This window comes from Rhinolophus hipposideros, assembly GCF_964194185.1.
Source record: "Rhinolophus hipposideros genome assembly, chromosome: 20".
Classification (NCBI taxonomy): Eukaryota; Metazoa; Chordata; class Mammalia; order Chiroptera; family Rhinolophidae; genus Rhinolophus; species Rhinolophus hipposideros.
In genome coordinates, this window is record NC_138066.1 from 42386540 (window position 1) to 42404285 (window position 17746).

At 48.1% G+C, this 17746-nt stretch overlaps 1 protein-coding gene across 1 annotated transcript in view; it reads right to left on the bottom strand.

Annotated features, from left to right (window-relative positions):
- Nucleotides 1-17746, bottom strand: part of PRKCA (protein kinase C alpha) — a 378844-nt gene that overhangs the window by 24377 nt on the left and 336721 nt on the right. Inside the window, exons 12-13 of the mRNA XM_081027731.1 lie at nt 17158-17220; nt 16107-16245 (exon numbers count right to left, since the gene is read on the bottom strand). Coding sequence (XP_080883857.1) covers nt 16107-16245; nt 17158-17220 — 202 coding nt within the window. The remainder of the gene's footprint in view (nt 1-16106; nt 16246-17157; nt 17221-17746) is intronic.

Below are 17746 nucleotides of genomic sequence, written 5' to 3' on the forward strand. Positions count from 1 at the left end.
GATATCTGCCTTGGATTTCTACATCCAAGGAAGAATAGCACCCTTCAAATCAGACACGCCAAGAACTGTCACCCCACAATTCACCACCCCCAACCTGTTGTGGAATTCCATTTCTGAATCTACTTGGATGTCACAGCGCCTGTCCGAAGTACATTGGTTTATCCTCATTGGTGCAAAATATTTGGACACTGAGGTAGATGTAACTTTTGGAAAAAGCCAGAGGTCATTCAGAGCTAGGGTCTGATAAATAAGATAAACTATGTAAGAGAATTTCACTGAAAGTAATACCGATGATGGTGATGATGATGAAGAAAAGGAAGAATGGCTAAGGTAAAAATTCTGGTTTTCTTGGGTTGTGCATAAGAGGTATAACGATATCTGTTGAACACCTGAAGTTTCAAAATGTTTTAAAAGAAACACAAAATATAATAATCAAGTGTAATATTTGGACCTTGTCTGAATCTCCATTCAAACCAACGAACTATAAAAAAAAAATTGGGAAAATTTAAATATGGTCTTGATATTAGGTGCTATTACTGTTCAGGTTGTTAGGCTAAATGGTCTGATTATTAGTCAAAAAGTGTCCTTTACAGTTTAGAGATGAGCGTATTTATGAGAGAAATGTGTAAGAGATGAAATATTTATGGGTAAAATGAAATGATATCTTAGATTTGTTTTAACTATTGCAGTAAAATAGGTGGGGTGGGGGGAACAGGGAAAATGAGTTGGCAAAATGTAGGCAGCCACTGAAGCTGGGTGATGGGCACACAGGGACCTTCCCTCTCCTTCTCCCTCTACCTTTGTGGCTATCAGAGGTCCCAGGCTAATTCTACAACGTCCTCTTGTGGAAGGGAGTGATGTTGATTTGAATTTCTCAGTCTGGGGGGCTTATTAAAACACTGGCTGGCTTCGTTACCTTGCCGGCAAGCAGTGTACCTAACACATAATTCCCAGGCCCACGGATCATGCGCCAGGATTCAAGGTGAAAGTAAACTAACAAGTACGCAGCAGGGACCATTCTGCCACTTTACGAATGAATTTGACTTTGAAATGTCCTAGGATATATATTTTTAACGGCCCACTGTGTCTAATTACGTATCTTGGGACATGAACAAACTTCCTGCATGTCTGCCCTTCTTTAATATATAACTAATGTTTCTCCCTGTGCAATGAGAGGTACACGCTCCTGTGGTTCACCTCATCGGGGGTGGTGACAAGCGGTGAAGGTTTGGATTCTGTACCGTTTTCCCGAAAATAAGACCTAGCCGGACAATCAGCTCTAATGCATCTTTTGCAGCAAAAATTAACATAAGACCGGGTCTTATTTTACTATAAGATTGGGTATAATATAATATAATATAATATAATATAATATAATATAATATAATATAATATGTGGGTCTTATATTAGTTTTTGCTCCAAAAGACACGTTAGAGCTGATTGTCTGGCTAGGTCTTATTTTTGGAGAAACACGGGAGCTCTGTAGTTTGTTTCCTTGAAAAGAAAATGATGACCAAAGGAACCTACAAGAAGGGCTTAATTTCTTTTTAAAACTGTTTGTTCTTTTCTGAAAACGTGGAAAACACACACAAAAAAAAGCACACAAAAGAAAACCCTATCAAAACAAGTCTCTAATCTATTACCTGATGATATGAAATGATGCATGTCATTCTAGTTCCCAGACAGTTTTGACTGGATCAAAGCCTGTCTTGACCAAGCAGAAAAACCACAGAAATTCTCTTTGGGAAAATAAAAGTACACTCACTGAGCACCTATCTATCTATCAGAGGCTCTCCACACATGTTGCATAATGCAATGAGACAGAAATTATTATTGTCTCTGTTGGAGAGGTGAGAACACTGAGGGGAAGAGAGACTTGCCCGAAGCCCATCAGGAGGTAGTGCTCTGAATGTCAACATATTTGTTTTAAAAATATGGATTTGTTTGAAAACATGTTCGTTTTAAAAATATAAAATATAAAAATACATATTTGTTTTCATATACGTGTCATCACTTGTACTGGGATTCATACAATATTAATCAAAGGACTTTGAGGATTAGTTTAAAGAGATTTGAAAGTACCACTTCAGTTTGGCAACTATGTGTCAGCAGCACTGGAATAGAATGTGTCCTTGTAACTATAGGACACCAGTCCCTGCCATCTACTTCAGCAATCAGTGTTCTAGTTAGTTTGTTTTTAACACAGGCCGGGCTAAGGTGCCACGTTGCTGTGTGAATTAGATGCTGCCGCACAGTGGGGACAGACTGGAGGAGGTCATGTTTTATTTCTTTCATTTCCTGTATTCTGCAAATATCGGAGCCGTCGTACCCACCAGACCCCTCTATGCGGGTGCTGGGAGATGCCACCTGAGTTTGGAAAGCTGTCGGAAGTCAAGGGCATGGAAGCTCTGATTCTAAAGGCCAGGGCCACCTGAAATTGTTTCTTTTGCACCCTGTATCACCTTTGGTCCCACTTGCTTTTCATTTGGCTATTTATACAGCAATACGCTCTCAGGATTCCTGCTGATAACACCCTCTCCTTCTTCCAAGGCTTACAAAAGCAGAATGCCAAGGGCCAATGGCTCATTTTTCTTGGCAGCAGCATTCGTCAGTCCCTAGAGCCCAACAGCTCAGCCACTGGGCCGAGGTTACCAAGTTGCTCTGAACACGGCAGGGCCTTCAGCTGTAATAATAGGACGGGATTTAGAACTTAGCTGGAGCAAGGTCACCATCGGTCACAGCCCCCCGCCCCCCCAGGCTTTGAGCACTAGATGAAATGGGAAGGTCCAAAGAAACATCTAAGTTACAAGGTACGGGGTGCAACCTTACTGATGCAAGCTCATTTTTAGAGGCAGCATCCTTTTGCCTCAGTGACCAGCTATTAGTAAACACCGCCCATTATCCAAAATCTCACTGCAAACAGGAAAGTGTGAGAGGGCCCCCTTTGAAGATAAACACTTAGGCGCGCATGATTTAGGACACTGGCTCCACTCTCCCTCGGGAGCTGTCCAGACCCACACTGTTCAGTGAGCAGCTACTAGCCACGTGTGGCTACTGAGCTTTGAACGTGTCTCGTACTCACTGAGATGTGCTCTAAACTGCACGTAAGATTCTGAACAAAGTATCTCATTCACAGTTTTTTATTTTGGCTATGTTGGGTTAAATACAAATATACTCAAATTAATCTCACATGCTATTCAACTTTTTCACACGTGGCTGCTAAGCGCAGTTGGCTTGCCTTTTACTTGTTGGATGGACAGTGCTGGTCTAGGCCCCCTCACTGGCTCCTACCGTGTTTCCCCGAAAATAAGACTGGGTCTTATATTAATTTTTGCTCCAAAAGATGCGTTAGGTCTTATATTCAGAGGATGTCATCCTGAAAAATCATGGCAGGGCTTATTTTCCAGTTAGGTCTTATTTTCGGGGAAACACGGTATGACCTTCTCCAGTTCCCTGGCTGATGTTGGCCCCGGGAGCCAGCTTTGGGCTGACAGGCTCGGGGCCACTGAAGGGATGGTGAGGCTCTCTTGCGTCTGTCCCCATTGGAGCAGGTGTTGCTGGCACCTGTGGGCCAATGGAGGCTTGCAGTCACGATGACGGGGGGATGGGCTGCCTGGCATCCTGAAGCCCCAGGCAAGGGGCCACAATGGCAATTTGGTTTCCCAGAGCTGAGAAACTCCCAGAAGGAGAGGCAAGAAGGGCTTGCCTTGGCAAGAAGGGCTCAAGTTGGCAGATCTCTCTGCAGCACCTGAAGGGTGACCCCAGGCAGGGCCACTGTCACTCAGTTTTACTGCTATTTGTCAATATGATCATTATTATTATGCTTACATGAGCGCACTGCTTGGGTGGGGTTGTGCGTAAGGATGTTAGAAATGGCAGCCTGTCTTAGAAATGAACGAGATTTCTCCCAGCCTGGGCACAGGACCAGGAAGGAAAGGGGCCAGAGGGCAGCCTCTCATCTCTTCCCAGGCCAAAGGCCCAGAGAGGTTGGAAGGATGTCGTACCAAGGCCACTCACCCTTCCTCCCTCTGCCAGGCTATACACTGGAAAACATCCCACAGGGGATGGAGCTTTGGAAGCCTTCCGGGAGAATTTGGGGGACTCATGGCAAGGTTTTAGATGCTCCTGTCAATAGCAACAATGTCCCCATCATGACACTCACCATGGGCCAGGCTCCTCAGCTCTGTGAGCTTATTCGGCCCTCACAAGACCCTGATGAGGAGGGAGCATCCCACTTCAAAAATGAGGAAACGAGGCACAGAGGGGTTAAGCAGCTCGCCCAGGGTTACACAGCTAGTAAGTGGCACAGCTGGGATTTGAACCCTGCTTGTCTGGCCTTGGAATCCACAGTTGTGACCATTTTTATAAACTGATAGTTCACTGGCTCTTGAGCCACTGTGGTTCCTTAGACAGCTGTGGTGGGAACTGGCTCCATTAAGGTGACTTTTGCCAAAAAGAGGGTTCAAATATTTAACGGGTTCAAAACAGTCAAGATGCCCATTTCACTCAGGGACTGTGGTTCTGAGGCTTTGTCTTAAAAGAGACCACGAGACTAACATGTGCAAGAAAACTCACTCTCCCATTCTTCGTTGCTGGACTTTCTCTGGACCCTGCTCTTCATTTTCACGTTATACTTACTCAGCAAACCTCCAGAGCCCATTCTAAAATAAATGGCCTGACCACAGAAGGCTCTTTCTAGAATGCCATCACAAAATAACGCTGGTCTTTATGCATAAAACATGCTCACGTCCTTTAATTGTCTCAGGGAAACCAGGAATTCCTCTTCCTTTTATAAAAAATAACACCACATATCAAAATAGCATCATCTAGGAAGAAAGCAGATGGGCCTGAGTGTTTTCTGGGTGTTCTCTCTGGACAGCTGGAGCCGAGTTCACTAAGTATCTCATCCACTCCCTTCACGGAAGCCCACAGCCTCAGGGCCACGCAGCTCCTGGAGCCTCTGCCGCCTGATAGGGAGACTGTTTATCTGCCCCCACTCAACCCCAGACTCTTCCCAGCAGGGGCAGGGCCACCCTCCTGTGCACCCAGCACCACACCCAGCTCAGCGACACCCCATCAGGTTGTGTTGGAAAAACAGGTGGAGGTGATGCAAGCCATTCCCCACACAGCACCGACCTCTTCAGTGCAAAATCCAAAGGGCTCGCAGGATTGCTAAGGCTGGAGGGGGCTTGAGAGGGGATTTAGAAAAGTGTCTTCAGGGTTCTGAAAAGGAGCCTAAGGCTTAGATTAGCTCAGTGGCTTGCTTAGAAGTCACTGGGATGATTAGTGACAAGGTGTCCTGACTGTCCTCTTTCTGCAGACCCAGGCCTGGACCAAAGGGTGACAAATAGGAAGCGCCATGGTGGGGTAAGGGTGAGGCACCCCCAACTCTCAGCTAAGATGCTCTCCAGTCAAACCCCTTTCCGGGGCCACATCTAAGCCCAGAATACCAGGAGCCAACACACGGGAGGCACATTGAGACCGAGCTCTGAACCTGACTGCTAGAGGTCAGCTCTGCTACTCAGAAGCTGTGTGACCTTGGGTAAATTGCTTAGGCTCTCTGAGCTTCCATCGCCTCATCTGGAATTTCCAATTCCAATATGATACTGGAATTCCAGCACCCATCTGGCAAGTGTGTGGTGGGAGATTAAACAGCATTATATATAGTAAAATGTAGGTGAGTTGAATATATATAACGCCATACTGCCTAACATCAGAAATAAGACTGGCCCCCCGACACAGCAGGCAGGTGAAAGTGATTCAAGGCAAATAAACTAAACCCAGCTCACAGGAGGACAAAGGAAACATTTTGGTATGAGAGATCAGATTAATATGTATTAAACACTCTGGAATGATTGGTGGCACCGGGAAAGTCTCAGTCAGCATCGAACCTTCCATTCGTTCTTCCCACAAACATTAGCCTACCGTGTGCTGGACACTGTTCTAGGCATGGGGTGCAGAAATGAATAGATATAAAAATTCCTCTCTTGTGCAATTAAATTAATTTTTATCAGGGGAGCAAAACTTCAGCTTTCTCCTTTTTCGTGGTCATAACACACCCTCCCCACTTCCTCCTTCCCTCTCTTTCACCATTTTGTGGCTAATTTCTTAGCTTTAATGACGGCTGGGCACTGTGCTAGGTGCAGGGATTATGAATATAACTGGGGAGACAAACACGAAAATGAATAAATACAAGGCTCTTAGTAGATCACATGAGAAATGTCTGCAATATGTGAAATCCTTGGACAAAATGCATTGTATAAATACAAAGACAATTACTACAAGACGAGAACGGGAAGTCTGTGGTCCAAACTGCGTATTTTCTGTTCACACAAAAATTGTGGCCCTCTCTAGGACTGGAGAGAACAGAAACTGACTTCTTGGTAATAGAAGTGCTTTAAAATCTATTCATAGTAACCACCTTTCCCACCTCCCTGGTGGTTTACTTCATACTAGGGGAGTGGAAAGCGAACAGCAGGACAGCCTAAGTAAGGACCGTTCCCCCAAAAGGTCAGAAGAGGATCAGTGGGTACAAAAATGGTTTGTCATTATTAGCAGTGACTTTAAACAGCAATTAATACAAAAGGAAAACAGAAAGGAAGGAAAGAAGGAAGGAAGTGGGTGGGAGGAAGAGGAAAGCAGAGCTGAAAGCCTGCTGACCACAGACCCTGTTCCCAGTTCCATCCCAGGCTCTCATTTAGAAGCGAAAGACCACACTGGCTATATACATACATATATATATATATATATATATATATATATATATATATATATATATGTATATATATATATATATATATATTTGCATTAATATATATTTTTTAAAGAGAAGTGTTAGGTTTACAGCAAAACGTGGTGGGAAATACCGAGTTCCCACATACTCACTTGTCCTCACACGTACAACCTGCCCCGTGGATCGACAGCTCTCACCAGAGTGGTGCATTAGTTACAACTAATGAACCTATACTGTCACATTACGATCACCCAAAGTCCATAGTTTACATTTAGGTTTCACTCTTGGTGGTGTACATTCTGTGGGTTTGGACAAACGTCTCATGACATGTATCCACCATTGGCGAATCATTCAGAGCAGTTCCCTGTCCCTAAAATCCTCTGGGCTCTGCCTAGTCTTCCCTCCCTAACCCCTGGCAACCACTGATCCTTCTACTATCTCCCTAGTTTTGTGTTTTCCAGAATATCGTATAGTTGGAGCCACACAGCAGGCAGTCTGTTCCAGATTGGCTCTTTTCCCTTAGTGAGGTGCACTAACATTTCTGCCACGTGTTTTTTGCGGCTCGATGGTTCCTTTCTTTTCAGTGTCGACTACTATTCCGTTATCTAGATGTGACTTTTCCTGCTTGCTTCCCAGTTGCTTCCAAGTTTGGCAATTCTGAATTAAAATGCTAGAAGCCTCCACATGCAGATTTTTGTGTGCACATGTGTTTTCTATGCATTTGGGTAAATACTTAGGAGCATGAGTGCTGGATTGTATGGCAGAGACAATGTTTAGCTGTGTAAGAAACTGCCAAACTATCTTCCAAAGTGGCAGGACTGCTTCTGAAGGAGCCACAACTAAAATTCTGAATGTGGTGCCAGCTTCCTGATCCGGCAGGAAGACGTCCCTGGCACCTGGGATTTCTCTGCATCTGGAATGTGCGCTATGGAGCTGGGGGAACGTGAATTTCTGTGACCCTCATGTGAGCCATCAGTAATACCGAGTCCCACGCTGAGAAAGCGTTCCAGTTTCAAGTCTTTGGGTAATTCTTCCGAGTAAGCTCTATTCTCTTACTTGGGCTAATCTAATCTCTCGCTAGCTCAACTCTACCATATGCTAGTCCTGGAAGAATCAGAAAGGTGACAATGAAAGGACTGGGGTTGGAAAGACACCATCCTAATGGACTTGGGTTATCCAACCTTTTCAGCCCAATACCCAACTAACTTCTAGATTTCTTGCTACGTCGAAGACATTAAACGCTTCTTTCGATTCACTCTCTTCTCCCAACTTGGTATATTCAAGAAACTCTTTAACAGCAAGACACACCAAGAATGTGACACTGACAATCACAGAGGTTGCGTTTTAGTCCAGGCGACCCGAGCACAGTCCTTACGCCACTGCGCTGACCACGACTCCTATTTACCACTGGGGAAGTCGAGGCACGGCAAGCTCAAGTGCGGTGACACACAGCGGGGATGTGGCAGAGCCAGGATCCACCCTGGGCCCTCGGTCTTGCTGTCCTTCTCTCACGGTGCCCACTCTGTGTAAGCAGGAGCTGGGGATGGGACAAGGACCCCTGACATATTACCTCTGAGACCTCCGTTCACTCTTCCTTCCTGTTCCGCTTGATAAGAGAGACAGTGACGCGGACTGTAAATATACCAAATACGTCTTGGTTTACAGCGTACCTGACTTGGCCCAAACCCAGGATCCGTGTCTAACATTTGGGGGTGGAGATGGAGGAGTAACGGAGACCCATACCCCAAATACCTACCTATACACGCCACAAATCGAGCTAACAAACTTAAATACAGCCTGTCCTCTCCTACCACCTTGACAGGTGTGCCTGCCTGTACCCTCACCTCAGGCCGCCATCGCAGAATTCCACAGACTGGGCGGCCCACACAGCAGAAAGGCATTTTCTCACATTCCTGGAGGCTGCGAGGCTGAGACCAAGGTGCCGGCGCGGTGTTTCCGGTGAGGCCTCCTGGGCTGAGGACCGTGGCCCCCTCAGCGTGTCCCGCCCGCCTTTCCCCTGAGTGGGTGCTCCTGGGTCCCTTAGTCTTCATAAGGACACCACTTCTGCCAGATGAAGGCAACACCTCATGGCCTCCTTTAACAGTAATGGTCTCCTTAAAGGCTCTACCTCTACATCCAGTCACACTGGGGGTCAGGGCACAGCGTATGGACTGTAGGAGGACATAAGTCGGTCCATGAATACTTCCCAATGACCCGGAGGGCCAGGTTAGACTTCAGAATTCATGGACCCCTTCGACCCCACTCCAGTATGTGGCAACCTGGCTCCCTCTACTTCTCTTTCCAGTTCCTCTTCATCAGATGTATGAAGAGCCTTGTGCACCCCGGCCTGCCCGCCCAAGCTCTGTCCCACTGTCCCCTGGGAACGGCCACCCACTGACACAGGCGTGCGTATGCCTGCAGGATGGTGTCCTCAGGAAGGAGAGATCTTGGGAAGAGGCCCGCATAGGTCCTGGCAGGGGATTCTCAGGCCCGGTGGGTGTGTCCCTTGTGCCCTCCAGACCCCAAATCCTGTAAGGAGAGCTAAGGCTGAGGCAGGCCAGGCGAGAGCTCTCTAGAGTTGGGGACGGCGAACTACAGCTTGCTGGCCAAAGCCAGCCTGCCTCCTGTCTGTGTACATACAGCCTGTGAGAGAAGCACGCTTCTTACATTGTTAAATGTAAAATGAAAAATGTGAAAAAGACTGTCAGCCTTTGGCAGGAACAGTCGCTTCATTTTGCCTCTTGGCAAAACCTTAAATGTAGATTAAGACAAGACGTAAAATATTTACTCTTTAGTCCTTGGCAGAAAGTTTGCTGATCCCAGCTCTAAAACATACGGTGGGTCCCCGCTTTCTGCATCCTCGGAGGCTTTGGAATCCCCACTTCCTGGGGTGCTGTGTTGAGGATCTGTCTACTGGCGAACACAGAGCAAAACCAGCTGCCTCCAAAGATGGATGGTCCCCAAAGGTGGCTGCAGGGCCCCCTCCCAGCCTGTGTGCCCTCTTGCAGTGTGACAAAGCCACTCTTCCCACCAAGACGTGGCCTTTGTCTCTCCTCCCCTAGAATCGGGCTGGCTCTGAGACTTGCTTAGACCTACAGAATGTGGTGGAGTGACACAGTTAAGTTCGAGGTGCAGCGTGAGGGGCCTTGCGGCTTCCGATTTTGCCCATGGATAAAACCACAGATGATAAGAGACGAATGGAAAGATAGACCCGGAGAGGGGAGCGTGCCGGGCCTTGGCCGACAGGCGACAGTCCGAGGCATGTTGAATCCTCTGGCACCAGCCAAGCCCGGGAGCCGACACCTCCCGCAGCCCCCCAAGTCCTGCCCGAAATTCTGACTCACGGAACCACAACATGATTGTTGGTTTAAGCCATTGAGTTTTGGGGTAGTTACACAGCAACAGGTAACTGAAAGAACTGTTAAATAGTGGACAAAAAAATTATGGAGTGCCTCCTCTGAAGCAGGCCAAGCCCATTACAGGCAAAACTTCACTTTCAAAGTTGTGCTTTGAGGAAGGTACTATGATTACCCCCATTTTACAGACATCGCCCCAAGTCTTACAAGAGCAGAACTACAGCCAGAGTTCACCTGACATGATGAAGACGGAGCCCCCTGGCATCAAACAGGAAGTTCCCTTCTGGGTGGACACTCAGTCTTCATGGGGCTAAACTACAGCGGAACTGAGTCCATTTGGAATCATGCGCAGCCGTTGGGCCACTACTCTCTCTTCAAGAGGTTCTCAAACTCAGTCATCACAACCCTTGGCACTAGCCTCTCGTGGGGTAGCAGGGGGTGGGGGTGGGGTGGTGGCTGGTGCGAGGGGAAAGCCGGGCAGGAGTCACAGCTCGGCAGAATCCTGCTCATCTCAGGCTGCCTCTGCGGAACCGGGAGTTGTTCAAAGTGTTAACTGTGCTTCCCAACAAAATCACGACTTGTGCAGGAGATGAGTGAGCTGGAGTCCGCAATGCACTGTGTGCGTGTCAGAGCTTTCTTAGCTGGAATGAGCGTTTCCAGAACTGGGAGGTCTCACAGTCCAGTGGGTCTTTACAGATGACCTTGGGAACAGGGCACTAGGCATACACTGAGGGGGGAAACCAGTCACAGGCCTGCACTTCGGGGCAGTGGCCCAGGATCCCAGCCCCGCCTCTTGCTACCTAGGAGCTGGGGACAGGTCACCTCTCCACTCCACGGCTCCTTCTCCTTGGCTGTGAGACAGGGAACATACCACTTCCCTTAGAGGCCTATTGTCAGAGTTAAATGAGGTACCATACATGAGTGTGTGGACGTGCTAGGAAGTGAGTAAAGGTGGGTAATCTCTCAAGATACCCAGTCCCTCCTCCCCTCGCTCGGACAATTTTGCAAAGTAAAACATGAAATAGAATCCAGAAATCCTTGACCTGTTTTTACAGGATTTACACAAATCCCCAAATGAACAGCCCATTCATGAAGCCACAGCCCATCTGGCTTAGACTTATCAGGGCGTCATCACAGCTCTGAAGACAAGTAAGCAGCTCATTTGCACTCCTGGAGTGAGATATTCCCTGGGGAGCAATTTAGCCCGTACCTGCAGCCCCTCCCTCTCAGGGAGAAGATGGCCAGCCCTGGGTTCAAAGCTCAGGTCTGCCTTGAGCTGGGGGTCATGGGAACAATTCACGAATCTTTTTGCACCTTGGGTTCAACATCTGAAAATAACACCCACTTTGGAGAGCTGACTTATGGATTAAACAAAATAAAATCAATGAGGCTCTTTGCTGGGGGTATAGGGCACTCACCAAGGGGCAGCTAACCTGCAAGGAGGTGGTTTGTCTGGAGGAAGAACTGGAGGGAGGGGTTAGGAGGAAGGACGGGCCGCAGCTGTTTTGTGAACCTCAGCGGCCCAAAGGGTGCTGGAGAGCAGGGCTAAACTGATTAAACTCTGAGGCTGGGAGAATTACGATGCAGTTAAGGAGCTGCGGGCAGACGATAAAAGACAGGCGATAATAAGATAACCAACATCATTCCTGGAGAAGATCTGAAGAGAGTCACACAATTTAAGGAAGAACCCCAAAGGAAAGCCTGCTCGTGGCTCTTGATACATTTCTGGGAGGGAAAGTGGCTGCTTCCTGTTCTCCTGCGATGTCGAGTCACTAGACCGTGTGACCTTACACACAGGGAAATGGGCCTTTGATAGAACAAATACCGCTCTTCGGTTTATCATTCTCTTTCTCTAATCAGTATTTCCCAGCTCCTGCCTGCGCTGGCTGGCGAGGGCCCACGCTTCACGCGCTGACCTTGGAGGAGACCACTGGTACTGAGTGGCTTCTGTCTATCTCACTTCCCCCTTTAGTCTGCATTTGGCAAGTAATTTACTGCCTGACTGCCGGGCTGTGTGCACCACATGAGTTATTTACTATTCTCTTCCTTCTCTAGAACCCTTTCCCCAAAGACTAGGAAAAGTCTCCTGGATATCAACATCGGGGCACCTTGGGCCATCTGGGGAACCCAGGCTGATGTCCCACCAACCTTTGGCCACTCAGGTGCTCCGGCATTGGCTCTCTTCCGCTGATGAGGTGAGGCGTGAGGCCGTCCCATGCCATCAGCCTCAGCCCAGCGGCAGCCTTGGGAATCACCCTCCTAGACCAGGCTCCAGACGGCCCAACCTCTCAGTTCCAGAGCCTTCATCTCTGCTCAGTTTCCATATCTCCTCCACATTTAGGCATGCAGCACACCATATCCATTCATTCCAAATCCATCTGCCTGCCCCGCACTGTTCTAGACCCTGGGGCAGGGGCTCCTCAGTAAACACAAGACAAAGATCCTGCTGGGTGGAGCTTAGTGGGAGAGAGATAAGAAACAAATAAATACATGGGTTCATGACGTGGTCTATCAGAGCGTGCTGAGCACCTCGGAAAAAAGCGGGGGTGGGGGGGGTGGGGGTGGGGCAGCGGTGCTGGGTGGGGACCGGAGGCTCGCAGCTGTAAACAGGATTGCCAGGAACGGTCGCCTCCCTGAGGGGACATCTGAGCTAAGGCTTCAAGGATGTGAAGGAGGGAGCCACACTGACCCTGAGGGAAGGATAGCCATCTAGGGACCCAAGACTCTACAGCTTCCGGGCTCTTCTGCCTCTGTGCACACCTCTTAGTCTTCTCTTTTTCCTCCCATCCCTAATACGTGCCTCCCCCAAAATATGACCCTGCCCCCCACCCCCAGAAGAGAGGTTATGGATGATGGCCCATTGGCTGATTCGTACCTGTATACACTTCTCTTAACATACATCAGAGCCAACTTTGACCAATTAGGCAAATTTTACATAAAAATGCAGACTTCTGGCTGTTGTGATGGGCAGTGCTGGGCTGGCATTCCTGTAGGGCTGGAAGGAGAAGTGAGGCCCCCCTGGGACAGGTCTCCAGCTCTCTGAACTCACCTAGCCATCTACACTCCCAGGAGTCTGCACATCTGCTTACAGAAAGCTGACTGGGGAGGGGGGCGGCAAGGCACCCACAAACTTTTCCCCTGGTAATTTAAGCTATGTTGGAGGTGCCATCTGTTATTGCCAAGGGGAATCCTGCCTCAACCACCTCTCTAAACCCACGTGCCTCCCGAGCTGCAGTGGCCCATTTCTAACTGCCAGCCCCAGGCCCTCCTTGCCGGCTCCCTGTGAGCCCCCTTTTCCTCCAGAGCATGCCCAGGCACCTAGCAGGCACTTGCTGAGTTCCTGATCGACGCCAGGTGAGGGAGAAGGGCTCAAGCGTTGCTCGTCCACCCTTGGCTGCCGAGGGATCCACCCAGTATTAACAGCCGGAATATAATCCCAGGCCACCGTCTGCATTACAGGTGGAAAGGTCTGGACACAAGCCAGGCCGATCCCGATGCAGACAGATGAATGGCCATCTTGTCTCCAGAGACGTCCTAGAAAAAATGGTACGTAATGTCCTAGCACTCATTTTTAACTGCTCTGCCCCTCAGAGAGTTTTCTCCTATCCCCAGAGATGGTACAATATGGGGAAAGGATATATGGTCTCTGGGGTCAGAATATCTTGGGTCCTAATGCCACCTTTGCCTGTTACCTAAGCTGTGTGACCTTGGGCAAGTCGCTTAACGTCTGCTCATGTAGAAAATGTGACAGATCAGCAGATGTGCTCAGAGGCCTTGATGCAGAGCAGAGGGTCGGTCGCTGCATCGTGGCTGACAGCCTTTGCGTGGGGTCTGACGCGCCCCCTGCACAGCCAGGCTGGGAGGAAGGATTCCGCACAGCACATTTTCAAAAAGCGCTGCTCCCGCCACAGTAGGAGGTACGCAGAGGTCCACCGGCCAGAAGCCAACGCTTTCCTTGCTGCTTCTCTTTCTTCCAGGAAAGAGTGGGCTACGCTCGTGTTCAGAGTTCTTGGCTGCTTGGAGCTACTTGATTTGTGACTGGGTCTTGTACACCCAAAATAACTCACTTTCAGATGGGCGTTTAAATCCAGATGAAGCTTCTGTGTGTCCTCTCAAGGACTTTCACTGACTTTCTACGTCAAAGCACAGAGAGCACCCTTAATGACAGCTGCAGGAATTAGTCCCTGATTACTGCCTCTTGCGTGGCTCTCCATCTCAACTCCGAAATTACATCTGTTAGTGACATTTTCCACCTTAGTCCATCTTCACCGGTTAAGGAGATGCTCCAGTATTAATCCATTTCAAGGTTTCTGAAGCAACAGCCATAAATATTTAAGCCTCTGCTTTGCCTATTAAGGAACACGCCATCTAAGATAATTATTTTGCCTCTACCTGCCAGGAAGATTTACACAGAGGACGGGATAATGGTAACCTTCGAGCAAATTCAGAAACCTTGAACCTAGATGGTCTTTCTCTACACCACAATTATTCCTGTGGCCCCCATATGCCAAGTGCCTAGACCCTTATAAGAAAAATGCCATACTTCCAGTTTGAAAACATGACTCATGTTGTACCTGGAAATGCTAATGTGTGAGTTCCTTTAGGGCAGGGGTGTCCAAAATTTTTTCAACGGTTTTCACCAAGGGCCATATGCGGTAAAATACACAAACAGCCGGGCCACTCACTTGAGGTGAAGTACGTATTGCCTCACCTGATTTATTTAAGTAAACTAAATATATTTTTGGAATTTGCTGAGGGCCAATTAAAAATGGATTGCGGGCCGCAATTGGCCCATGGGCCACAGTTTGGACACCCCTGCTTTAGGGGAAAAACCCTAATAAAGGCGATAACATATCACCTTTGGCCATATAATTCAGAATTTAAGTTTCTAAGTAAATATGTTAACTCTATGTTTCCATGTTGTCTAGGGATATAATAAACAAAAAAGCCCTTAACGGAAAGAATATAAATTAGCTTCCCTTTTGGAATCATGGCTACTACGGAAAGTAACATTGTATCGGGCACGCTAATCCTCATAGTGATTCTACACAGAGCTTGTTATTGTCATCCCTAACTTGCCATTGCAGAGTCAGGGGTTCAGAGAGGTTAAGTAACTTGCCTGATTTCCCACAGCCTGTAAATAAAAGAGTCAGGATTGCAGCTCTCGTTGGTCTGATTTCTAATTTCGTGTCTTTTCCACTGTACTGACTGCCTCCGAGATAAATGCCTGGGACAATATGTTGAACAAATGCTATGAAAACTGCCAACAGCTAACATGAGAGCTCCACAACAAGCTGGAGGTGGACCTAACTTGGAATCCATTAGTTTGCAGCATGCTGGAGCTCAGCAGGGAAAAGTGTTTCATCCACAGGACTGTGGGTGGATAGAAAGTTGGCTGCACACTGACCCGGGGTTAGAGCCCCTTCTATCATTGTCATGTAGGAAGACTCATAAAACAGGAAGACAGTGACTCGGGATGCACTGTAACGAGACAGCCGTCCGGCCAAGGCGGTAAACACACCAACTTTGCAACCATTTTGCTTGTAACCCCATCACAGAGATACATCCTTCCTAGATTAAACGCCACGATCAATTCCAACGTGTCATTTAGAGCACCAGTCACTCTGAGTTTGCTAAAAAGCCATAACTGGAATCACCTTCCGACCCAGTTTTTCCACATAGAACATTTCCGCAAGCAAGATCCCCGCTTCCCTGCCCAACAGTGTTTCTTAGATTGTTCTGACCAGGACCACGGAAGAAATGCATTTGACCAGGCAACCAGCTCCCAAGTACATGTAACGAAAACAAAGGTTCCACGAAACACGTACTATGTGCAGTGAGCTCTCCCCTTTTCTTTCCCTGTTTTGCTCTGTTTACTCCAGCACAGTCTATCTTGTAGTCATGGCCCCCCCCACACTGCCTCAGTGACACACGAATGACTCCATACCCCATAAGGGAGTTGGGTTTGCAGCTGGAAGGCGCCGCGCTACAGGGCAAGGAGAATCGGGGTTCCTACCTCCGGGGCGATGTAATCCGGAGTCCCACAGAAGGTCCTGGTCGTGACCCCGTCCATCATGTGCTCCTTGCACATCCCAAAGTCGGCAATCTTGATGTGTCCTTCCGAATCCAGCATGACGTTATCGAGCTTCAGATCCCTGTAAGGAAGCGTGATGGCATCAGTGTCTTAGCCAGGACAGGAGACGGTTTGCTCCGGAGCTAGTGAGACAGAAGGCGATCTGACCAGCTGCCAGTCTCGATGGCATATTCATTACAAGTCCCAGGAGAGTGGGGACCAGGAATTAGAAGCAGTATTTTTTCATCTCCAGAGCCTAATATAGTGCCTAGGTTATAGTCGGTACTTAATAGATGCTTGTTGAATGAATGACTAACAGGCTGAACTAGCAATTCCCAGTCATGGCCGTGCAGCTGAATCGCCAGAGATGCCAACCTGTGGCGGGTCTGGGGAGAGCCCAGGCGTGTGATTCGCTAGCAGCCCACACAGAGGGGTCTGACACACGAGCAGGTTTGCAAAGTCCCAGGTGTAGAACCACCTCACTGGGTCACCCTCGTGCCCTTTCTATTCTGCCTAGTGCCATCTGTCCTTTTAGTTTCTCTTCACTGAATATCGGAAAACACTCTTCTTTCTTTGGCACCAGACTTCCACTATGGCTAACAACCGGAAGAATTTAATTCTATAGTTTTTCTCTGGCCTCTCCCCAGTTCTCCAGGCTCTCCTCCGGCTCAGCATCTAACAGAAATTCAGTTTCCATTGCTCTCTGACCTTCCTTCCAAAAAAAGGGCAGAGGAAGGAGCTGTCAGTGGAGAGAAAAGCATGTTTTCTTGTGGGAAGCAGAAACGACACGAATCTTTTGAGGTCCAGAAATCAGACAATGGTTCTGATTTGCCTGGAGGCCACTGAGAAAGGTGGGTCCCAGAGGGTCTCTGTTACCTCGGGTGTTATCAGCTCCATGTCTTAAGTTCTCATCACAGAATGATACGCACACCGGTGCCCACAAGACCAGCAAAACTCCCAATTGCACTGATGGTGGCTGAGCCTGGCTACGCACCTATAAATGATTCCTCTTTTATGAAGAAAGAATAATCCAATGGAAATCTCTGCGGCATAGAATCTGCAAAAGAAAATGCTCGTCAGGTGTCTGGCTCGCTTCTTTGGACTCCTGGAGACTTTGAACCCCTCAGTTCAGGCACTGAAGAGGTGAAAGAATGTGAGACATGGGACTACCCGAGATCTCAGAAATCAGTCTTACCCCACACATGTCCTTCTGACCCTTCACACTTCCCTTCATCGTTTTATTACTCCAACTCCCCGTCGGAACGATACAGCCAATAAAATCGAGATGGGTTTATTACCCGCCCAGTAACAAGCACTTCTTGTCTAGGGAAGGTGGACAGATAATTTACTGCTTAAGAGAAATTCCTAATGCAATCTTTCAAAGAGTGGCTGTTAGACTATTCTATGTCAGGACTACGGGTAGAGTGAAGAAAATTTTCATTTTCCTACAGAATACATTAGCGTTTGAAAATACAATTAACCCCTGGAAGACAGAATGTAGTGTGTGATGAACTCTTTCGCTGGTTTCCTCGTTCCCCCACCCGCACCACCCCAAGTGCCGGGATAAATGGGATGCACTGTGA